This window comes from Canis lupus, chromosome 1, assembly GCF_011100685.1.
Source record: "Canis lupus familiaris isolate Mischka breed German Shepherd chromosome 1, alternate assembly UU_Cfam_GSD_1.0, whole genome shotgun sequence".
Lineage (NCBI taxonomy): Eukaryota > Metazoa > Chordata > Mammalia > Carnivora > Canidae > Canis > Canis lupus.
This window is the reverse complement of record NC_049222.1, coordinates 25,876,136-25,902,068: the sequence shown is the minus strand read 5'-3', so window position 1 is coordinate 25,902,068 and position 25,933 is coordinate 25,876,136. Positions and strand designations below refer to the sequence as shown.

General features: G+C 38.0%; 1 protein-coding gene and 1 non-coding gene across 2 annotated transcripts in view; both read left to right on the top strand.

Moving 5' to 3' along the window:
- The first annotated feature begins 634 nt into the window (after nt 1-634).
- Nucleotides 635-25,933, top strand: part of VNN1 (vanin 1) — a 48,818-nt gene continuing 23,519 nt past the window's right edge. Inside the window, 6 exon segments of the mRNA NM_001003372.1 lie at nt 635-642; nt 4,953-5,090; nt 8,460-8,708; nt 10,244-10,374; nt 19,693-19,885; nt 20,568-20,859. Coding sequence (NP_001003372.1) covers nt 8,496-8,708; nt 10,244-10,374; nt 19,693-19,885; nt 20,568-20,859 — 829 coding nt within the window. The 5' untranslated portion in view covers nt 635-642; nt 4,953-5,090; nt 8,460-8,495.
- Nucleotides 12,714-12,817, top strand: LOC119869965. Its single transcript, XR_005354850.1, has one exon. It is a non-coding gene; the product is annotated as a U6 spliceosomal RNA (small nuclear RNA).

The window sequence follows — 25,933 nt, the reverse complement described above, 5'->3', positions numbered from 1 at the left end:
CAGAACAGTTTTGTTGGGCTCCAAGGCAGGCCACTCAGAACTGTGCCACTTTGGCATATTGATTATTTTAAATAAAAGTTCCTTAAGAAACAGCCAGTGCAAGAAAACACTGACTTCTCCTTGTCTTCAGAAGACAAGAAATAAATATCTTCTGTAAAAGGTGGCCTCTCTGCACCAGGAGGTAAAGAGATTCTTCTTGTCAGGCACGGGAAATTTGCCGTCAAAAAGGCTGTATAAACAACCCTTGTTACCTTTTATTGATTTACTACCAGGCCGAAATTCTGTCCAGAATTCCTTACTAATTGAAGCTCTCCAAGTCGTTTTCTTTGTCCTGTCAATTCTTCACAGATTTATTGCCTCTTTGTCTAAGAAGTATAAAAACTGCCTGCCTTTGGTCATTTAGGTCTCCATGTCATTACTGGACCTCTGTGTGTGTGTCATAAAACTACCCCCCCCCCCCCCCCCATTAATCTGGCTCATGTCCCTTACATTCTTCTATCAGCTGGAGATCCTTGACAGCAGAGGAAGTGGTTCCTCCCCTGCAGTTGGGCGTAGCCAGCTGGGTCAGCTTCCGCTGGGTATTTGCTCTGAAGGGTCTGCAGTTTTGAGATCTCGGGAAATCTGACGTACAGCCAGCGGAAGGTAAGATTTCTTACCCTTTCAGTCTCCTGGAATCTCTGTCTGTGGGGTCTGGTGGAGGGAGAGTGATGACATTCTTTTTCTCTTTCTCTCAAATTAGCAGGAGAAAATATTTGTAGAACTAATTCCTTTAGTTTAGCGACTCTTGGTAAAAATTTGGTAGAGTACTGTTTGGTTAGTGATCCATTTCCTCCCAGATGGCTTTTGTTTTCCTTTGTGGTGTCTTTTGTGTTGTTTGTCTTAAAGGGGATTACCATAAATCAGAAGGCAGGCATAGGCCCTCTCAGCTGTTCAAGTGGGCCTCACACAGTGCTGGGTTCATGCTTCTCATCAGGCAGTGTCTGTTTAGACATACTTTGCTGTGGGTCCCTTGTAAAAACTGGATGAAGTTTTTCTTTTTGTCTTGTTCTATGTCCTAGGAACTTGGCTTTGTGACCAATGAGGATATTCTCTTTGGTTTCTGCCATCTGGAGGGTATGTTTACTGGGGTGCATTTACTGGGGTACACTAAGGTAGCCAGTTGAATAGACTGGGGATCGGAGACATCCATTTATAGGCAGCATTTTCTTTGTCCAGTTGTGCCAGCTCTCAGGGGAGTTTGTCCTAAGAGCTCCTAGACTGTAAGAGCCTTTGTCATCTCAACCTTCATTGCTTCATTGCTTGCTTTATCGAGCACTAACAAAGTGCTCGAAAAATCCCATTCCAGTAGCACCTGCCCACTGTCACAGATTGGCGGGTCTGGGACTGGAAGCTTCACCCTTTTATGGGAGACTGGAGACACCTGATACACCACATCATTCTTCCCACCTGGCCCTGAAGGTCTTTGCTTTCTTGGACTATTCTTGGGAGTAGACTTTTGGATCATGGGGTTTTCATCAAACTAGATCCCTCTCTAGGGATGCCCTCTTGTATCTTTGGTCAAAGCATAAAAAGGTTTATTGGTTTGAGTCACTATTAATTGATAATTAAATAGTAAGAACCATGGTAAGATCAATGGCCGAAAGATGAATCCTTTAAATTGGCTAAATTAAAAAAAAGTCTTTATGGTGAGCTTTTAATTGTTTTATTAGTATAAAGCTAGCTTTAAAAGGATTCCTTTGACAAGATAAAGAACAGAAATTAGACTTAAGGCAAAAATTAATGTCTATATCCATTGCAAATTTCCCTTCTTAAAATCTGACCCGATCTGTCAGTTTTAACTTCCCTTTCCTTATAAGATTTATTTTAGACAGCAGTCCAGCTTAATCTCAAGCTCAAAGTATACAGGCTATTCTAAATGCTGGAAGCCAAGAAGTAAATTTGGCAGAAGTACCTGGGACAGGGAGTAGGGCTTGCTTTGCTGTAATCCGGGTCTGCCAGCTTTAGGCATTTCTATGCAATGACCTTGGCAGATGGATCTTAGAACTATGCATCTCCCCCCCCACCTCCCCGCCCGCCACCCCCCCCCCCACAGAATTCATCATGTCTCTTGAACAGCAACAGATCTTTTAAATTATAAAGCCCCTTTTCCTCCACTTTCAAAAGATCCTACCAAATTTAGAGGATTTAGAAATGTTAATGGCTGTTCGAAACCCCAATCACAGAGAACTTGGCTGCTAAGGAAAGTTTCTTTCAGCTCCTGATTATATTATGATTATTAGGCAAACCAGAAGGCCCCCTGGAGCCCAGCCCCCCTTCACAGAGGAAACAGATCACCAAAATTTCTCCTAAGCCCTCCTGCAATTAATCAGTGGAAGGATGATTCTCAGGGCCTAATAATAATAAAAAGCCCAAGGTTAAATTACATACTTAGAAAAAAACTTTTACTAAAATGCTTTATACAGAATTTATGAAGGCATAAAACTTTTGATCTCCATTTTAGTTAAACATCTCCTATATATATATATTAGTAAAAAAGGCAGGTCAATCCCTTGATATTCAGGCTACAATCCAAATCTTTAGGGGGAATTAAAGACAATTGTCTTTGTGTTACAAATCTCTATACAACTAGAAATGCAACTCTAAAAACAAGTCAAAACCCACCTATTTTTACTGATCTCAAAATCTTGCCTATTCCTCTCAATGCTTTATAGACATAAAAGATCAGGATATTGGAACAAAATTGTTCTGTACCTAAAATAGTTTCCCCAAATCTTTTTGGCAACTTGAAACCTTGAAGGTTTGCTAAGTGATAAGTGATAAGGTTAAGTTCACTGAATATCTAGGTCATTTTCAAATAACATGAAATAATAAACATTAAATGCTGAACATACATTTATCTACTGGTGGTTTCCTTATTACTCTAGAGAAACTAAAAATTTGGGTCTGCTAGTAAAGATGTTCTGTTCTTTTTTAATAAAAGATTGTACTATGAAGAAACACATGTTTCTAGAAATTATGAAATATAGTCATAAATTTGCCAATCTAAAAAATGCTGGGAAAACAGACAATTCACTGTTGCTTACTACTTAGTTTTCACTAGAAATTAAAGTTTCTAAGGATTAAAAGTTGTAATTAACATATTTGACTAAAGCTGCTAAAAATTATAAGGGAAACAACCCTGTGAGATAGATGTTTTTGGTAAGAAACAGTATGACGAATGGCAATACATTTTTGTTGAGGGCAAAAATAATTCTTCCTGAAGTGAATCTAGTTATTTAGAAAGGGAAAACTTAAAAACCAAGTATAAAAAATAAAAAATAAATATTACAACATGATTTATGAAAAAAAAAACTCCTTTGAAAAAAATTTTATATATAGCTAAGGTTAGGATAAGTATATTTAAGAGTTAGTTTTTTTGTTTTTTTTTTTTAAGATTTTATTTATTTATTCATGAGAGACACAGAGAGAGAGAGAGGCAGAGACACAGGCAGAGGGAGAAGCAGGCTCCACGCAGGGAGCCCGACATGGGACTCGACTTGAGGACTCGATCCCGGGTCTCCAGGAACACGCCCTGGGCCGAAGGCAGGTGCTAAACCGCTGAGCCACCCAGGGATCCCCCCAAGATTTATTTTTAAGTAATCTCCACACCCAACAGTGGGGCTCAAACTGGGAGGACAGGAGTCACATGCTCTACTGACTAGCCAGCCGGGGTGCTCCTACCCACTGAGACTTTAACAAGCTGTTTCAACCCATCTGGAAATCGTTTTGGTTTTCTGCCATCAGCAGGCATAATTATTTATTTTATTTATTTATTATTATTATTATTATTATTATTATTTATTATTTATTATTATTTATTTTAAACTTTCAGACTCACACATTTTTTTTTTCTTAATAAACTCCACACCCAATGTGAGGCTCACATTCATGAGGCCGAGATCAGGAGTTGTATGATCTACTGATTGAGCCAGCCAAGAGCCTCTGCATTATTATTTTAAAAATGAAATACAGAAACACTACTTCTTAGTCCTTTAAAGTCCTACTGCACATACCATTTCTTCGTGGGGTTATTAGAAAGCTTAGTCCTGAGACATGATATGTAACAGTATCTGCTTTATAGTACCTGCTGCATTCTACTGATTTTGTAAAGATTGAATATTTAAAAGCTTATATAAAGCTTTCAAGAAAAATGTGCCAGGCAATATGCCAAGCAGGAAATAAAACAAAAAATTTAAGGTACGTGCCCTAAAACCAACTGGGTGAGGCAGACAGGTAAACAAATCCCACAATACACTGTTAAGAGTCGCCAGAGGCTTAAGGAACCAGGGCCCAGCCTCTAAACTCAGCGCGGGGTCCACAGAGCTGTTTCCTAACAGCGGATGGTGCTGGGGATGGTGCTGGCCGGCAGAAGAGGAAGGGTGGGCTGCTCACAGGACACAGCTGTCTGCCGAGGCAGGGAGTTCCGAGTGGCAGATCCCAGAGCTGCAAGTGTGTGGCCTGGAGGATGGGTCTTCAGACGCCTCTAAGCCGGTCCACATCAGGCAAGTTCTTGAAGCAAAGGGCCTAATTCTTCTGTTCTCCCTGACTCAGGAACTCAGCATAAATTTCAGAGTTTACCAAGTTGCAGTGCCCCGGCCTCCAGCGCAGACGCAGACGCCTGCGGCCCCAAACCTCAGTGCCCCAGGCCAGCTTTTCCTTCACCCACAAGTCACTTCCCAAGTTTCTACTCTGCTCCAAGCACTCACCCAAGGAGGACACTCAGGGTTTACAAAGGTAACCTGCTCATCAAGCTTCCTCAAGTGGAACTCCATCGTTTAGGTCATTTCAGGTTATTTGGTCCTGGCCCGACAGGCAGATTCTGGCCCTCATCTGCCTTTCCTTTTTCTCTTTTCCGTGTGTGTGTGTGTGTGTGTGTGTGTGTGTGTGTGTGTGTCTTCTGTTTTCTCTTACAGTCGAAACCCGCAACAGCTCCTCCGAGGCAGCATCTTAAAACTGCGACAAGAAACCAGAGTGTTCGCCCCCGCGATCCGCGGACGCCCGGGGTGGGTGTTGGCCCGTCGGCCGAGACCCGGGGCACCAGAGGAGCCTTGGTGAGGCCGGAGGCTTCGCGGCGGTGCCAGCCGGCGGGAGGAGGTGCGGGCGCGGGCGGCACCAGGGGCTGGCGCTTCCCGGCTCCGCGGCGGGCGAGGGGCCGGGCGGGGGCGGGGCGGGGCGGGGGCGGGGGCGCGCACCCCTCCTCGGCGGACTCACAGGCTTTGAGGCCCCGCCTCCTCCGGGCCCAGCTCGGCTCCGCCCCCGAGGGCCGGGCCCGGCCGCAGGGCCCCCCCCCCTCCGCCCCGAGCCCCGGAGAGCCCCGGAGAGCCCCGGAGAGCGCAGCGGCGGCGGGAGGCCAAGAGTTAGTTTGAATATCAAAAGAATATTGCTGGAAAATTAGAATTTGATTTTTCTCTGTTAAAAAAGCTTTCTTAGATGATTGGTTTGCTTTTTATTAGAAATCATAAACAAAATTTTCTTATGTAATCTGCCTAGAAAAAGATTTTATGCTGTTTTCATAATCAAATCTTTGCTCATTCAATAAGATAGTCCTTAATATTAAAAGAGCTAAGATTTTTTACAATTATGTAACCTTCTCTATTTACCTTTAAAATCTTTTATTGTCACTTTGTCTAAATAAATCCATAGTTTTATAATGATCTGTGATCCTTCTTTAATTAAATGCTTGAAGCTTTTGATATTTTTTGACAAATTTCCCAAAATCAAATTATTATTATTATTTTAAGATTTTATGTTTAAGTAATCTCTACACCCGACGGGGCTTGAATTCAGCACCTCAAGATCAAGAGTCAGTCTGACAGAGCCAGCCAAGTGCCCCCCAAAATCAAGTTCTAAAATAACATCTTTTGACTACAGTCTAACATTTCAATGATTTTGTTTCTCATCATGAAACAGAGGCATTAAACTAATTGCACTTATTACATGGGAAGTATTGTCAAGTAATACTAAACATTCCAGGTAAAGAATGCCACTTCTTGGCAGGTACAGGAACCTCAGAATGTTTTGCAGACCTCAACAAGAGAGGAACTCACCCAAATATATAAGTATTACATGCAGTCTGGTGGCAAATATTTGGCTTGGCTTCTGGCCTCAAGAGGCTGTTAAAAGTTCAATGTAGAGATTCCTTATAAAAAGTTCCAACAAGGCCGATTTAAGAGTCTAAAATGATCAATTGCTATTCTTGCTGAACTCCTATATAGAATCAGGCCAAGGTTGCTCCCCCCACCCCCGCCATATTTATTTTATAAATTAATCAGTCTTAATTTGGCTACCTTTGGTCATAAAATGAGAGTGTTTATAAAGAGAAAAATTATATTTAAGTAACATACCTTTATGGATATCAGATTCTAGATCTGATGAGACTAGATCCTGTTTTTTTCTAGTTTCCTTCAATGTCTGGTCACAACTCCTAATTAACATTTCCAATTTTTTCCTGTAATTTTGACATGGAATCACTTCATAAGTAAAAATTCCTCTTTTCTTGGAGCTCTGCAAACTAAATATACACAGCTTTATGTAAACTTGAGAGAAATCACCATAACAACTCATATATAGATCATCTTCATACCTGTTGTCACTCAGGTCACCAGACACACTTGACCTACAAACCAAAAGAGTCTGCCGGATTGCCACTGCCTGCCCTCACCCTATTTGAAGATGCTTAGCCTGATAACTAGAAATCTTCTAAACTAGCTACTCTCAGAACTCAGAAACCAGTTTTATAATTTATCTAATCTTAACCATTGCTTTTCTTTTGTTTTCATAAAAATACCTCTTCTTTATTGCATGATTAATTGAACCACAGGCTTAACTTTGAAAATACATAAGCTGGGGCACCTGGATGGCCCTGTCCATTTGTCTTGTCAATTCGTCCCAGATTTATTGGCTCTTTACCTAAAAAGTAGTCTGAACCTTGTTGTTGTCTGAAAATGCCTGCCTTGGTTGTTTCTTTAGGTCTCAATTTCATTTTGGGGCTTCCATGCACACTCAATAAAACTTTATTTTTTTCTCCTGTTAGTATGTCTCATGTCAATTTAATCTCCATACCAGCCGGAAGATGTTGAAAGGGTAGAAGTAAATTGTTTCTTCCCCCCAGAGACAATTTCCCCATGTTTTCTCCTTTGTATGAGCAGAAAGGCCACATTTGGGTAGCTTGGCACTCAGTTGGTGGCTTAGCAAAGCTAATGTAGTGACAGTAGTGATCAGAGGACGCAGCTCAGGCACCAGAGTGGAAGTTGTTGGTCCCCATCCGGTCGCAGTTTCAGCCAATGGCATTCTACCTCAAATCTTGCAGGTGTTCATCTGAAGACCTTCTCTTGACTAGTACATGCTAAGTAGGCCACAATTACAGACTGATGAGATGGTATGACATGTGAGGACAGGAGAAGGGTTATAAAGTCAGTGATTAAGTTTCTATCTTGTCTTGAGCCTGGGCCCCTGTGCTGTAACCTTTGCTAGGGTTTCTCAACTTTTTTCTTTTCCCCTAAGTTGAAACAGGAAGGCTTGGAGGGCTACAGTTGCAGTTTTCCCTTTGCCCAGGCTAATTATGCTTTGGTAAATGGTTTCCCTTGAGGACAGCCTTTGGTTGAGGAGAACAAAATGTTTTGGGCTTATTTCAAAGTTGGGAATATTTTTCTTCCCACTGTAGGAAGTATGAGGCAGAGGGATTTTTGTCTCCATTGTTCTCCCAGAGGATCTGGTGGGGTTCCTAGAGGGAAATCTCACAAAAGTCTGAGGGCCTCTCTGACACTAGGACCTCCCTAAGATTTTAACTCTTAAGCTTGTCCACACAGAGTGTCTTGGCAATTAGTTAATGACAGTTAATATGATCATACCTATTCTGGTTCCAACCACCTGTACCCTTAGAATGTGACCTCACTTGGAAATAAGATTGTTTCAGATAGAAGTTAAAATGAGGTCATTCTGGAGGAAGATAGGCAGTAAATCCAATGACTGGTGTCCTTGTAAGAAGGGGGAATTTGGACTCAGATATGCACACAGTGAGAACACCATGTGCAGACACAGGGAGAAGACAGAGATCTATGCAGAGAGAGGGGGCTTGAAAAGATCCTTCCCTTGCAGTCCCTCAGGAGGAACGACTTCGCCGACACTTTCCTCTGAAACTTCTTGCCTCAAGAACCGTGAGATAATAAATTTCTGTTGTTTAAACTGCCCAGTTTGGGGTACTTTGGGATGACAACCCTAGCAAACTAAAACATACATTTCCTTTTTAGATCCTCATAAATCCCTGCAATAAGGGTCCTTTGTTATATAAGATTTGTTTACATCTATGTCTATCGTGCAAAACCATAAGGCTTGCTTTGAGTAGATTTGATAATTTATTTTAAGGTGCTAACTCTTGGGAATCACATGATTAATTGTGTTTTCTCTCTCTACATATCAAGACTTGCTCTCTTTATCAGCAGTCATCTGACTTCAGCATGATTACCTCTCGGTTACTGGTTTATGTGGCAGTTTTGGTTCTCTGTGTCATAAAAGTCAGCTCCCGGGATACATTTATTGCAGCTGTTTATGAACATGCAGTGAAATTGCCTAATGCCACCCTAGTACCAGTGTCCCATGAAGAGGCATTGGCAGTAATGAACCAAAATCTGGACCTGTTGGAGGCAGCAATCACTTCAGCAGCAAACCAGGTACCTTCTCTCAAGCACTCTGGATTCCACCAAGAGAAAGATGGGGTCTTAGGAGACAGGGTCCCTGTCAAGTTCAATTATACTTTTGGAAAACATGTATGTTAGGTAGCCAACAACTTTGTTGTACTCCTACCTCTTACCTCCTTCTCAAAATTGTTACAGCAAGGATACTGTTCTACTTCCCTAATTGTGAGATAAAATTAAGAAAATAATAGCTTCATCATCATTAAGGGGCAGTAGATCTTTGAGGAACTTGCTATATGCTCAGCAGCTCTGCTGCTCTCTTTCACTATACGTAGAGAGTGGAGGATAAGTGGATCAGGACCAGGTACTGTGCAGTGAGTATTAGTAGCCTTGGTATACTTTTGTGCTCTTAGCCTTGTGTGGGTTTTTGGATTAGTTTATAACACCAAAATAAAGTTAAGTTGCAAATTACTTAACAATATGTATTATGTACTTCATATTTCATTCTAATTACAAGATAAACTATATATGTTAATGTGTAGTGAGTTCTTGGGTTGAATGAAGGGTTAAGTATAAAGGTCTGGTTTGAATGGATATGATTTTTTTTAAAGATTTATTCATGAGAGACAGCGAGAGAGAGAGAGAGAAGAGAGAGAGAGGGGCAGAGACACAGGTAGAGGGAGAAGCAGGCTCCATGCAGGGACCCCGATGGGGTACTCAATCCCAGATCCCAGGATCACGCCCTGAGCTGAAGGCAGATGCTCAACCACTGAGCCACCCAGGCGTCCCTGAATGGATATGATTTAAACAAGATATTTGTAGGTCAGGTATAGAGGGAGATTATGTGAAGTGTGATGAGTCATGAATACATACATGTAACTCCTATCTACCAATATACATTCTTATACAATACAAACATTTTAAATACTATGAAGAATTCTGAGGTCCTTTTTCATCCTTAGTCCAACTATTTTCTTAAAAGCTGCAGCAGCTTTCAGGGTGACTCTCCCATCTGAAGGGGCCCCAGTGAGCTCATGGTGTACCTCTGGGCTTGGCACCCTTTGGGGAATCCGTGTCTGAGTGCTCTCCTTCTGAGAAGCCAGAATCACTTTTACAGAGTGATTTGGAGAGCAGGGAAGGTTGGAGCAGAGGAGGAAGTAAAATGGAGAATTTGAGTATAAATCAATCCTGTAATACAACACCCGACTGAAGTGGGCGGGGGGGGGGGGGGGGGGGGGGAGGGGGAAGGGGGGGTGGGGGGGGAATGGGGGGAGCGATTTTGAGAAGAATTGGTTTTATGCTTAACAACCGCAGTGGATAGCAAACCTTTCAATAAGCTATTGATGTTTAAGAAAGAATGAAAATGTTATAGAGAAAAGGTGGTGGGATTAGACTATGCAATTGTGAAAAAAAATTATAAAAATACAGAACACAAAAAATTAAGATTGAAAGAAAGAAAAGGCCTGGATGGCTGTTGCTAATCCATTCAGTTTCTCAGGTTCCTTTACAGACCCTCTCTTGGATTGTTTTCTTACCTGAGAAATATTTTAATTGAGCTACATTTTTAACAGGGTGCACATATTATTGTGACTCCAGAAGATGGTATTTATGGCTGGAACTTTAGCAGGGAAACTATCTACCCATACTTGGAGGATATCCCAGACCCTGGAGTGAACTGGATCCCTTGTAATAATCCTAAAAGGTAAGGAAATAGGTGGTGGACAATTCAATCATGAACATGAACTTCCTTTATCTGGAAGGACTTTGTAGAAGATCACTGTGTAAGATCCACTGTCAACTCTAAGTTCAAGACCATTTTATTATTTTTCATCTCCTGTGGATACATTTATTAGGAAAGTGAATATGAGTTGTGAAATCACAGAAAATCAGTCCAGGAAGGTAACACAGAAATCATCAAATTCAATGTGAATATATTTCCATTGAGAAAAAGGAACCTGGAGAGAGAATAGCATAACTTGCTTAGGGATACAGGGGTAGTGGTGAGTCAAAGATGACTAAAGGTGACTAAACAATCAAACTTTAGTTTTCTGACTTCTTACCAGTGAACAGAAAATTGTTGTCCCGTGTTTCCATAATTTGGAAACTGTGTGAGAAAATGGCAAAATAGAGCCACGTGTTAGTTCCGGATTTAAAATTTTCCTTCTTACGTCAATAAGATAGCTGAATGAGGTTAATGTGTATGAAGTCCTAAGAGCTTAAAGTGATGATGTAGCAGAACTGCGGAAGTGGTTTAAGCCAGGTCTAGACTTTATTTTTAAGATCGTATTTATTTATTAATGAGAGACACAGGGAGAGAGGCAGAGACACAGGCAGAGGGAGAAGCAGGTTCCACGCAGGGAGTCCGATGTGGGACTTGATCCCAGGATCCTGGGATCACACCCTGGGCTGAAGGCAGGCGCTAAACCTGAGCCACCCAGGTGTTCCTTTTTTTTTTTTCTTTTTTTTTTTTTTAAAGATTTTAGGGTGTGTGTTCTAAGAAAGCATTTTGTAGTCTTTATTGGATATAGCAAACAGTCTGAAAGATACAGTTTAAATGTGCATATATTTGGATATATGATGGACTTTCAAGATTAATAGAGACAGAAGGGAAATATGTTATCAGGACTGTTTAAAAAAATCCCAAACACCAGAATTCTATTTAAGGTACTTATTCTACCAGTTGTGGTGATCTGAAAAGACTTCGGCTAAATGTTTCAAGTGATGTGATGTATTGTGTTTAATACCTAGGTATTTCAGACATTAATTGAAGCAAACGAGAGAGAAGAATTGTCAAATACTCATTCTTTATATATAATGCATTAAGATAATTTTTTAGATGTGGTTTCTCATCCTTCTTGGTCTTTTTCAAGGATATGTTTTTGTTGATAATTGGTATGGTTTTGCTTATATTAATTGTACCAATTTGTAGATCTATCTAATGGTCCCGGTTTGATACTCAAAGAAAGCTTTTACTACTATTGCCAGGAGATAGCGCTAAATTTCCATTCATTTAACTGTTATTTTACACTTCTCAGCTCTTCTTCAATAACCTACCTCCTATTAACCATCTATTATTTAAAGATTGTGCCAAGAGAGAATAAATATGGCTACATGTTACATGTAGTAGGGTCTCACTTTTGAAGATTGCTTTTTAAATTACTTACTGGGACAACTACTGGTAACCTGATAAAGAATAAAGAAATCAGGGGCACCTGGGTGGCTCAGATGGTTAAGCATCTGTCTGCCTTCTGCTCAGGTCATGATCCCAGAGTCCTGGAATTGAGCCCCAAGCTCCCTGCTCATAGGGGTGTCTGCTTTTCCCTATTCCTCTCCACCCTGCTCGTGTGTGTTCTCTCTCTCTCTGTTTCTCTCTCAAATGAGTAAATGAAATCTTTAAAAAAAAAAAAAAAAAAAGAATAAAGAAAACATTAACAAGCATTCCAGTATTTCCATTTTTCCATACTGTCTGGTAGTGCCCTAGGTCAATCCTTGTTTCCTTTATTTTTTTTTTCTTTTTTTTTTTTTCCTTGTTTCCTTTAATCTGAGCTATTGCAACAGCTTTCTAATGATTCCCTGTATTTAGTCTCTTATCATTCTAATACATTCTATACCCTAATGGCCTATTATCTTAAGGAAAATTCAGATCATGTGACTTCTGTCCTCAAAACCTTTTGTCTATTAAATTTGAAGTAAGTTTTTAGCTTTTTGTGCTGAGCTCTTTTATGATCCCAAATGCATCTTTTAAATTCCCCTTTCCCTTTTCTATCCCTAATGATGCCTCTGCTCCAACCAGATTGACTACTTCCCTGAACAAGATTTCCCTTTTCTTAACCTCCAAGGGTCTCTTTTTTCCTAATTTTTTTTTATTGTGGTAAAATATATAGAACATAAGGTTTACTATCTTAACCATTTAAAATGTACAGTCAGTAGTATTAAGTATATTTGTATTGTTATTCCACCATCACTATCACCCACCTCCAGAACCCTTTTTATCTAGCAAAACTCAAACTCTATACCCATTAAACAATAATTTTGCTTGCGGTCATTTTGGCAGCACCTATACTAAAATTGGAGCAATACAGAGACTATTAGCATGGCTCTTGCACAAGGATGACATGCAAATTCCTGAAGCACTCCATATTTTTAGAAAAGAAAGAGGAGACATTATAGTGATACCACAGAAATACAAAAGATTATGAGAAGAGGCTACTATGAATAAGTATATGACAACAAATTGGACAACGTAAGATAAATCCATGGATTTCTAGAAATAGGGAACCTAACAAGACCAATAATGATTAAGGAGATTGGATCAGTAATCAAAAAATTCCCAGCAAAGGAAAGCTTGAACCAAATGAATTACAGATAAATTCTACAAATATTTAAGGAAGAGTTAATGCCAGTCCCTCTTAAACTCATCTAAAATATTTAAGAGGAGGGAACATTCCCAAATTCACTTAATGGAGCCAGGGTTACCTTGATGCCAGTTAGATAAGGATACCACAAGGTAAAAAAAAAAAAAAACCACTACAGGCCAATATCCCTGATGAATACAGACATAGAAGTTCTTAACAAAATACTAGGAAACCAAATTCAATAGCATATTAAAAGGATAAGAGACCATGATTAAATGGAATTTGTCCTGGCATGCAAGAATTTTTCAACATAAGTAATACAAAAATGTGATACACCATATTAAGTAGAATGAAATATGAAAATCATAAAATCACTTCAATAGATGCAGAAAAAGCATTTGACAAAATTCCACATACTTTCATTATAGAAACGATCAAGAAAGTCAATATAAAAGGGACACATCTCAACATAATGAAGGCCATATATGGCAAGCCTGCAGCTAACAGCATACTGATAGAAATTTGAAGAATCCCTCTAAGATCAGGGAAAAGACAAGGGTGTCCACTCTCCATACTCCTATTCAATGTACTACTAGAAGTCTTAGCCAGAGCAATTAGTCAAGCGAAGAAATAAATGGCATCCAAATTGGAAAGGAAGAACTAAAATTGTTTCCATTTGCTGCTGCTGTGTCTTGTATAAAGAAAATCCTAAGGACTTCACCAAAAAACTATGAAACCCAAAGCTAAATAACCCAGTTAAGAAATGGGCAGAAGATATGAATAGACATTACTCCACAGAAGACATTCAGATGGCTAACAGACACATGAAAAAATGCTCAACATCACTCATCATCAGGGAAATACAAATCAAAATCATGGTGAGATACCACCTCACACCTGTCAGAATGGCTAAAAATAATAACACAGGAAGCAACAGATGTTGGTGAGGATGTGGAGACAGGGGAATCCTCTTACACAGTTGGTAAGAATGCAAACTGGTGTAGCCACTCTAGAAAACGGTATGGAAATTCCTCAAAAAGCTAAAAATAGAACTACCTTCTAACTCAGGATGTATACTACTAGGTACTTACCCACAGGATACAAAAATACAGATTTGAAGGGGCACATCCATCCCGATATTTATAGCAGCATTATCAACAATAGCTAAGCTATGCAAAGAGCTTAAATGTCCATTCACTAATTGATAAAGGTGTAGTATAGGGATACTTGGGGGGCTCAGTTGGTTAAGCATCTGCCTTCAGCTCAGGTCATGATTTTGAGGTCCTGAGATTGAGCTCCACATTGGGCTCTCTGCTCAGTGGGAAGTCTGCTTCTCCCTCTCCCTCTTTCTCTGTCCTTCCCCCCTCCCTACTCATGCTCTCTCTCTTCTCACAAATAAATTTTTAAAGAAGATGTAGTGTACACACACACACACACAAACACACACACACACGGAATGTTACTCAGCTATCAAAAAGGATGAGCTCTTGCCATGTGCAACAACATGGATGGAGCTAGAGTATATTATGCTAAGTGACATAAGTCAGAGGAAGACAAATCCCATATGATTTCACTCATATGTGGAATTTAAGAAACAAAACAGATGAATATATGGGAAGGAAAAAAAAAGAGGGAGGCAAACCATAAGAGACTCTTAATTCTATAGCTAGAGTTCTCTATAGAACAAAGATTGATGGAGGGAGATGGGTGGGGAAATGGGCTAGATGAATAATGAATATTAATGAGAGCACTTACTGTGATGGGCAGTAGATGTTATTGTAAATGATAAATCACTAAATTCTATACCTGGAGCCAATTAATTAGAATTCAAATAAAAATTGGAAAAAAAAAGTGAATTCAGGAAAGTTGCAGGATACAAAATCAATATATTAAAGTCAGTTCTATTTCTGTATACTAATGATGAACCATTAAAAAATAATCTCATTTACAAAGTACCAAAAATAATAAAATACTTAGGAATAAATTTAACAAAAGAAGGGAAGGGAAAGATCTGTACACCAAAAATAATAAGACATTAAGGGAAGAAATTGAAGAAAACATAAATAAATGAAAAGATCCTGTGTTCTTGGATTGGAAGAGTTAATAGTGTTAAAATATTCATACTACCCAAACCATCTACAGATTCAGTGCTACTGCTTATCAAAATTAAAATTGTATCTTCATAGAAATAGAAAAAAAATAGATCCTCAAATTTGTATGGAGCTACTGAAGATTCCAAATAGCCAAAGCAATCTTGAGAAAGAACAAAGCCAGAAGCATCACACTTCCGGATTTCACACTATATTAGAAAGCTATAGTAATCAAAACTTACTGTGCTATTTTATTGGCATAAAAACAAACACATAGACCAGTAGAACAGACTCCAAAGCCCAGAAGTAAATCATGTGTATATAGTCAACTAATATTTGACAAAGCAGCCTTGAATATACAATGGAAAGAGGATAGTCTCCTCAATAACTGGTATTGGGAAAACTGTATATTCATATGCAAAAGAGCAAAATTGAACCTTTATCTTACACCATTCACAAAAATTAACTCAAATGTATTAAAGATTTAAACATAAGACCTGAAACCGTAAAACAGTTGAAGAAAACAGGGAAACATCTTGACATTGGAGTTGGTAAGGACTTTTTAGATATGACACCAGAAGCATAAACAAAAAAAGCAAAGATCAACAAATAGAACTACCTCAAGGTAAAAAGCTCAGCATAGCCAAGGAACAAAATGAAAGGGCAACCTATAGAATGAGAGAAAATATTTGCAAATCTTATATCTGATAAGGGCTTAATATCCAAAGATACGTAAGGAATTCACACAACTCAATAGTTAAAAAGGGAGAGAAAGGGACAATGGATCTAAATAGACATTTCCCCCAAACATGACTAATCAAGTAAATGCAAGAAAAAGCAAATCAAACCCACTGTATGATATCTCACGCTCACTGGAAATCTCCTGGAATTATCAAAAAGATAAGGGATAACAATTGCTGAAGAGAATACAAAGAAAACCTTTTCTACTGTTGGTGGGAATATAAAGGGGTGCAGTCACTGTCGAAAACAGTATGGAGTTTCCTCAAGATATAACTACCGTATGATCCACAAGGAAGTGAAATCGTTATTTCCAAAAGATATCTGCACCTCTATGTTTATTGCAGCATTTTCTACAATAGCCAAGACATAGAAACAATGAAGTGACCTTTAACAGATGAATGGATAAAGAAATGTGTTATATACATATATTCAATGGAATATTATTCAGCCATGAAAAAGAAATATTGCCATTTGCAACAACATGGATGAACCCCGAGAACATTCTGCTAAGTGAACTAAGCCAGGCAGAGGACAAAAACTGCATGATCTCACTTATAAGTAGAGTCTAAAAATGCCAAACTTATAGAAGCAGAGAGAATAATAGTTGCTAGGGGCTGATGGTGGGAGAAATGAGACAAAAGTTAGGCAAAGGATACAAACTTCTAGTTATAAGAGGGAATAAGTTCCAGAGATCTAATGTATATCATGGTGACTATAGTTAACAATACTCTATTGTTTGCTTGAAAGTTGCAATGGGAGTGAATATTAAATGCTCTCACCGTATTAACAATCAAACAGTAATTATACTAAAGAATGTGTTAACCTAATTGTGGTAAACATTAATATATACATGGATCAAATCACATTTTATATTTTGATCTCACACAATGTTAAATATCAACTATATTTCAGTAAAGCTGGAAAAAGAACACAATAACTCCCTATTTCCCCATCTCTGTAGCCCCTGGCAGTCATCACTTTACTTTCTATATTGATGAATTTGGCTACTCTTGACTATGCTAGCTACCTATATATTACCTTTTTGTGATTGACTTATTTCACTTAGCACAATGTTTTCAAAGTTCATTCGTGTTATAGCACGTGTCAGAATTTCCTTCCTTTTTAGGCTGAATAATATTCTACTGTGTATGTATAACCACATTTTACTACCTTTCATCCATTGATGGACACTTGAGTTACTTCCACCTTTAGGTATTGTGAATAACGTTGCCATGAACATAAGTATACAGATGTATCTTCAAGACCCTGCTCTCAATTTTTTGGAAATCTATCCTGAAGTGTAACTGCCAAATCATATGCTGGTTCTATTTTTAATTTTTTGAGGGACTACCAAACTGGTTTCCTGGCAGTTCTTTTCCTAATCATGTCATTTTTACATTTTCACCAACAGCGCCTTTGTGTTCCAATTTCTCCACATCCTCAGAAACCCTTGTTATTTTCCTTTTTTTTTTTTTTTTTTTTAAGTAGTAGACATTCTAAAGGGTGTGAGGTGACATTTCATTGTGGTTTTGATTTGCATTTTCCTAGTGATTAGTGAGGTTGAGCATCTTTTCACATGCTTATAGGCCATTTGCATGGCTGGTTCTTTTTTGTTTGTTTGTTTTTGTTTTTGTTTTTTAAGAAAAGACTATTCAAGTCTTTTGCCCATTTTAAGATCAGATTGTTGTTGAATTTTAAGAGTTCTCTTGTATTGTGAATATGAATATAAATTGTCCTTCTTTGTCTCTTGTAATCTTTTTTTAATTTAAAATCTATTTTACCTGATATTAGCATAGAGTGTCTTAATTTCTCCCTCACATTTGAACAGTATTGCTGGATACCAGATTCTTAGTTGACATTTTTTTTCTTCCAGCACTCTAAATATATTGGCCCACTGCTTTCTGGTCTCTAAAGTGTCTGATCAAAAACTGCTAATAATTTCACTGGGGATTCCTTGTATGTTATGAATCACTTATCTCTTGTGGCTTTCAAAATCCATATTTTGTGTTTGGCTTCTGACAATTTGATTACAACATGTCTTGGTATGGGTGTCTTTGAGTTCATCCTTCCTGGAGATCATTGAACTTCTTGGTTATTTATATTCATGTCTTTAATTAAATTTGGGAAGTTCTTAGATATGATTTCTTCAAATAATCTCTCTGTCTCTTTATCTCACTCTTCTTGGACTCATATAATCTGTGTATTAGTCCACTTTGTGGTGTCCCACAGCTCCCTTAGGCCTTGTTCACTTCAATCTTTTTGTCTTTCCATTATTTTGACTTGATTATTTCAGTTGGCTTACCTTTAAATTTATTGATTCTTTCAGCTAAAATTCATCTTTGAATACCATTTGTAAATTTTTTATTTTAGTCATTGTAATTTTCAGCTCCTAGAATTTCTTTTGGTTCCTCTTAGGTTTTCCATCTCCCTACTGATATTTCCATTTTGTTAATATGTTATCTTCTTGACTTTTTCTACACTTGCTTTTAATTCTTGAGCATCTTTAAGACAGTTGTTTTAGTCTTTGTCCAGTAGGTTTGCCCTGTGGTCTTTCCGTAGGATGATTTCTGTAGGTTTATTAGTTTATTCTTTTTTTTTTTTTTTCCTTTGAATGGGCCATACTTTCTTGTTTATTTGCATGCCTGTGATTTTTTTGTTGATAAATTGATATTTGAATCTTAAATATGATCATTCTGGACATCAAATTCTTCCCCTTCCTCAGGGTTTAGTGCCTTTTGTTAGTTTGCTTGTTTTGATTCTTGTAGGCTGTTTCTGTTCTAGGCATAAGCTTGAGGTGTAAAATTAAGATCTTTTGAGGGCTTTTCTTAGCCTGTGTCTTTCCCTGACCACATGTGTTGACTTTCTAAATTCTCCTATGTATATTATTGCTTTTTTATGTCCTAGTCTTTAAATGTCTGACTCCCAAAAGAGAAAAAGGACAAAATTACGGAAGGGAGAGAGAAGACAACCATGGCTCTTTAAATCCTCTAGAAATTACTTGAGCTAGTAGGGGAAGGACTTGCAATAATATGGTAGTTGTGGTGGTAATGGGGTACAAAAATGGCTACCTACCCTTGTGTCTGTACCTCCATGATCAGAAGCTCTTATCAGTGATCAGAACACAGATCCCTGATATTTGGAGGACAGGGTTTTTATTGTCCAACCTGGTCCCAATAAGCTGCCTGCATGGTGCTCCAGGCACCTGCATGGATGTGGGGTAAAGCATGGGTAGCCATTGCTGAGCTAAGAGCTGAAATTGACTGCAGTTGGCTACAATTTGCCTTCCAAGCCTTCCCTTGGAATTTACAAGCCTTGGGGTAGACTTCAGAATTTCAAAATAGTTGCATAGGTTAGATTCTGCTGATACAAATATTATCTAGGTGGAGGGATGTATTCCTGGTCCTTCCTACTCTGCCATCTGGAATTGTAAATTCCAAGTTTTCATTCTTTCACTTGAAATATTTTTTTATTCCTCTTTTCTGCCAGGGTTAGTGAACAGAAGATGTGTATCATTGCTCCCAAATATCCATGAGATGTGACACACATCTTAAGACAAACACATAATGAATACACGATTATTATATATGATGACAAATGCTCTGATGAAAAAAATTCATGGCCTATAATCTTGTCCTAGAAGAGTTTCCTACAACCAAATTCTCACAAGCATGTACTTCCTCTGAAATCTATTCTTGTTTTAATCCTTCCCTTCTATGATTTTATTTAGAATTTATTTTCACATATATAACATAATAGGTTTAGACAACATAATTCTGAATTTTATTAAAAGATAAGTTTCATTTTTGTTTTCTTTTTCCAATAAACACATATCAGGTTTGGCTACACCCCAGTGCAAGAAAGACTCAGCTGCCTGGCCAAGGACAACTCTATCTACGTTGTAGCTAATATTGGAGATAAGAAGCCATGCAATGCCAGTGACTCTCAGTGTCCCCTCGATGGTCGTTATCAATACAACACTGATGTGGTGTTTGATTCTCAGGGAAAACTGGTGGCACGCTACCATAAGGTAAAATTAATTTGCAAACAGTTCAGTTACTAAGTATTTAACAAAATAAAGTGGACAAGAAAGAAAAATAATTAGTGTTGGTAAAAAGTATACTTCAGAAGCAGACTAGAGACAAAGCATAGTAAGTAATGATTAGGTGTGGTAAGCTCCTATGAAGAGGCTCAGGAGGCTTCCTATGCATTTAGGAACACAGGAATATATCTGTGGAAGTGTATGAAAATCAGCAGGAGGTACCTGCATTGACGTATAATGTTGCCTTTTAGACTTTGCCCTTTTAAAGACATGCCTTGGCATTGGGTCAAGACTAGAAGGAAAAACTACCTACCAGATAGACTTGGTTTTGAAGAGAAAGAAGCAAAGAAAGTTCTTTCTCCACAGAAAAGAGTTAAGTGTTCTTGGCAAATAGAAGTTATCTATTTCACTCCTATGTCTTTCTAAGATTCAAGAGGGCCTTAATAGTTAAGGATTTCCTTCTACATATCTATAAAATGTGGATATTGAACCAAAGGCTCCTATCAGTTGTAGTAATCTCTGATTCTCTTACACTTTTTCCCTGTGAAGACAGTGGTCATGGATTAAATTGGCACTAAGAGATGTTGGCTTGCACATTTTCAGGCACAGTAACACCCAGGCCAACTTCTGAAAAGAGACTTTTACCCACTTCATCTTCCATTTCTTACAGCACAACCTTTTCATGGGTGAAAATCAATTCAATGTACCCAAGAAACCTGAGATTGTGACTTTTGACACCATCTTTGGAAGATTTGGCGTTTTCACATGCTTTGATATACTCTTCTATGATCCTGCTGTTACTCTGGTGAAAGATTTCCATGTGGATACCATAGTCTTCCCAACAGCATGGATGAATGTTTTGCCACATTTATCAGCTATTCAATTCCACTCAGCTTGGGCAATGGGCATGGGAGTCAACTTCCTTGCATCCAATATACATCACCCCTCAAAAAGAATGACAGGTAATGTGTAAGCTCTAAAATTTACAAACTTTTGTAATCAAAAAAGTACAAGAAAAATATTTTTTCTAGCTAACATGTATACTCCTTAATATAATATTTTCTTAATTTTTGCATATCTAGCTGGTGACATACTGTAGAATCAGTCTCAATCCAAATTGTTTTGTATATTTATTTAGGTTTGTTTTTTTTTTCCATTTATATGTATACTTTTTTTTCCCCTTCAAAAATTCACCACTTCTTACATGAAAGTTTCTCTTATTGGCCTCTTAGTATCATACTTTGATTTCTTCTCACTTGATGTCCTTTTCATATATTTTACTATAATTAATGATGCATATAACTTAGAGTAAATGGTAATGTGAGTTTAAAATAACAATAACAACTATGCAATTCCATTTCACTTCTCTATTTTAAATGCTATTTCCAACATCACTTTCAGGAAGTGGCATCTATGCACCCGATTCTCCAAGAGCATTTCATTATGATATGAAGACAAAAGAGGGAAAACTTCTCCTCTCACAACTGGATTCTTATACACATCACCCTATCGTGGTGATTGGACTTCTTATGCCAGTGGTATAAAAGCATTCCCAACAGAAAATCAGGAATTTACAGGTACTGCTTTTTTGATGAATTCACCTTCTTGGAGCTCACAAGAGTCACAGGAAATTACACAGTTTGTCAGAAAAACTCTGCTGTCATCTAAGCTACAAGATGTCTGAAAAGAGAACAGATGAAGTTTATGCCCTAGGGGCGTTTGATGGACTACATGTTGTCGAAGGGAGGTATTATTTACAGGTAATTATTGTTTTGGTCACAGGAAGTTAACCAGATATAATACAGGACCCCCAGTTGAATTTGAATTACAGATAAACAATGAATTATTTTTATTATAAGTATGCCTCAATTTTTTGGATACAGTGCACTAAAAATTTTATTTGAATTTGAGTTTAGTTGGGCATCTTGAATTTATATGTGCTAAAACTTGAAATCCTAGTTGTCAGTCTGATTTGAAACTGGCTAGAGAAAAGGCAGAAGATTTATTACAGTACCTGTATTTAAAATGATCTAATAATTAAGTTACAGATGACTTTAATGGTTGTTAACCTCTCCTATTCCTTCCTGAATAAATTTATCCTTTTTTTTTTTTTTTGATATGTCCACTAAAGCTTATCATTGCATGTTTCATTAAGAGCTTGACACTAAGTATGTCCTGGAGACATTGACAGTTGACCTCTGAGATATGTAGTAGATAGTTCACTTCCCTCAACATTAAAGGGGGAAACTATTATAGCCTGGTGAGGTGTGACCCCTATGAGCAAACAACTTTCATATTCCTCTCATTCTGTTCTCCTCTTCCCTAAACTGGCTCCCATCCTATTTCAAGGCTTCCTGTTGACATTTCAGCCCCATCCAATCCATTTCCTGTACTCTAGTTACAAAAATTACTAAAAGCCATTTCTGATTATTTTATTCTCTTGCTTAAAATTCCTCACTGTCTTCTAGTGGGCAAATCAAATTCCTTAACAAAACATACTCAAATTCTTGACATGTGCCATTTCCTAGTCTCCATTGTCTTCTCTCACTTCTCTCACATGTGCCCTCGGTTTCTCTCATATTGAGACCTTTCCTCTTCCCCATTGTGTGGGCATCTGCAGACCCTATGCATGTGTGCACAGGTGGTTTCCTTTATCTATGATGGCCCCACCTATTCACCATTCACAGTGCTTTTCAAGTGTTGTCTTCACCAAGAAGGCTGCCCTGGCACTTTCTGTAGCACCACTCCCACCTCCCTACCTGGTCTAGGTACTTCAGACATCCATGCTCAGCTTTATCAAGGACATATTATGTGAAATTATCCACATACTCATTTAAGACTGAAAACTATTGAGTGCTGGACCTAAACCCATTGTACAATATTCTGTTTGCTATATGACAAACACTTTACCAATGCTTGCTCATTTGGACATTTATTTTAGTGCCTACTGCATAGTAGGTATATATTCAGTGCTACTGGATATGAAGATGAATAAGTAAAGGCCCTTCTCTTGAAGAATTTAGTAGCAGGGATAGACATATGAATAAATAAGGTCAATACAGGTGGCATGTAATAGAACTTAGAATCCACATTTTGTTGTAGGAATACGAACAAGCTCTACCTGGCCTAATCTGGAGATTCAGGGAAGTTTCCAGAGACATGATATATAGACTTATGCTTTTATCCAAATGAAAAGAGTGGAAGGAAATTCTAGACAGAATGGAATTTGAGCAAGTGTGTGGATGTGTCAAGAAGTAGGGTATGCAGGTCATTGTTATTAAGGCATAATGTAAGAAACAAGGGTTGGTGGAAGATGAACCTAGAGGCAGGATCACATTTGACAGAATCTTACCAGTCATTCCTAAAGTTTGGACTTTATTTTCTGGGTGACAGTCTTCTGTTGGAAGGTGTTCAGCAAGGGAATGATGTTATCAGATCTGCTGTTGAGTAGATCACTGTGGCATGATGAAACTAGGGCAAAAAGGCTACTTAGATTACTAGCATAGTCCTATCAGGACCTGTACCAAGATTATGTTGGAATAAGAGCAGGGTTTGGAGTCAAGCAATATTTAGAAACTTAACTATACCACAAGGTAAAAAAAAAAAAACCACTACTAGAGCCAATATCCCTGATGAATACAGAGCATAGACGTTCTTAACAAAAGACTGGAACCAAATTCAATAGCATATTTAGTATTAAAAGGATAAGAGACCGTGATTAAATGGAATTGTTCCTGGCATGCAAGAATTTTTAACATAAGTAATACAAAAATGTGAACACCATATAGTAGAATGAAATATGAAAATAATAAAATCATTCAATAGAGCAGAAAAAGCAATTGACAAATCCACATACTTCTAATTATAGAAACGATCAAGAAAGTATATAAAAGGGACACATCCTCAACATAATGAAGGCCATATATGGCAAGCTGCAGCTAACAGCATACTGATAGAAATTTGAAGAATCCCTCTAAGATCAGGGAAAAAGACAAGGGGTGTCACTTCCATACTCCTATTCAATGTACTATAGAAGTCTTAGCCAGAGCAATTAGTCAGCGAAGAGAAATAAATGGCATCCAATTGGAAAGGAAGAACTAAAATTGTTTCATTTGCTGCTGCTGTGTCTTGATAAAGAAAATCATAGGACTTCACCAAAAAACTATGTAAACCCAAGCTAAATAAACCCAGTTAAGAAATGGGCAGAAGATATGAATGACATTACTCCACAGATAGACCTTCAGATGCTACAACACATGAAAAAATGCTCAAAATCACTGCTTCATCAGAGGAAATACAAATCAAATCATGGTGAGATTACCACCCACACTGTTCAGAATGGCTAAAATAATAACACAGGAAGCGCAAACAGATGTTTGTGAGGATGTGGAGACAGGGGAATCCTCTTACACAGTTGGTAGAATGCAAAACTGGTGTAGCCACTCTAGAAAACGGTATGGAAATTCCTCACAAAAGCTAAAAGAGAACTACCTTCTAAATCAGGATGTATACTACCAGGTACTACCACACGGATACAAAATACAGATTTGAAGGGGCACATCCATCCCGATATTATAGCAGCATTATCAACAATAGTAAGCGATGCAAAGAGCTAAATGTCCATTCACAATTGATAAGGTGTAGATAGGATACTTGGGGGGCTCAGTTGGGTAGCATCTGCCTTCAGCTCAGGTCAGATTTTGAGGGGAGCCTGAGATTGAGCGCTCCACATTGGGCTCTTCTCAGTGGGAAGTCTGCTTCTCCCTCATCCCTCTTTCTCTGTCCTTCCCCCCTCCCCTACTCATGCTTCTCTCTCTTCTCACAAAAAAATTTTTAAAGAAGATGTAGTGTAAACACACACCACACAAACACACACACACACGAATGTTACTCGCTATCAAAAAGGATGAGCTCTTGCCATGTGCAAACAACATGGATGGGGCTAGAGTATATATGCTAAGTGACATAAGTCAGAGGAAGACAAATCCCATAGATTTCACTCATATGTGGAATATTAAGAAACCAAACAGATGAATATATGGGACAGGAAACAAAAAGAGGGCAGGCACAAACCATAAGAGACTCTTAATTCTATAGCTAGAGTCTCTAAGAACAAGATTGATGGAGGGAGATGGGTGGGGAGGGGAAATGGGCTAGTGAATAATGAATATTAATGAGGGCACTACTGTGAGGGCAGTTAGCATTGTTATTGTAAATGAAAATCACTAAATTCTATACCTGGACCAATTATTAGATCAAATAAAAAATTGGAAAAAAAAAGTGAATTCAGGAAAGTTGCAGGAACAAAATCAATATATTAAAGTCAGTTCTATTTGTATACTAATGATGAACCATTAAAAAAAATCTCATTTACAAAGTACCAAAAAATAATAAATACTTAGGAATAAATTTAACAAAAAGAGGAAGGGAAAGATTGCTACACAAAAATAATAAGGACATAAGGGAAGAAATTGAAGAAGAAACATAAAAAATGAAAAGATCCTGTGTTCTTGGATTGGACAGAGTTAATAGTGTTAAAATATTCATTACTGACCCAAACCATACAGATATCAGTGCTATGCTTATCAAAATTAAAATGTATCTTATAGAAATAGAAAAAAAATAGATCCTCAAATTTGTATGGAGCTATGAGATTCCAAATAGCCAAAGCAATCTTGGAGAAGAACAACAGCCAGAGCATCACACTTCCGGATTTCACACTATATTAGAAGCTATAGTAATCAAAAAACTTACTGTTTGCTATTTTATTGGCATAAAAACAAACACATAGACCAGTAGAACAGACTCCAAAGCCCAGAAGTAAATCATGTGTATATAGTCAACTAATATTTGACAAAGCAGCCTTGAAATATACAATGGAAAGAGAGTAGTCTCCTCAATAACTGGTTTGGGAAAACTGTATATTCATATGCAAAGAAGCAAAAATGAACCTTTATCTTACACCATCACAAAAATTAAATCAAATGTATTAAAGATTTAAACATAAGACCTGAAACGTAAACAGTTGAAGAAAAC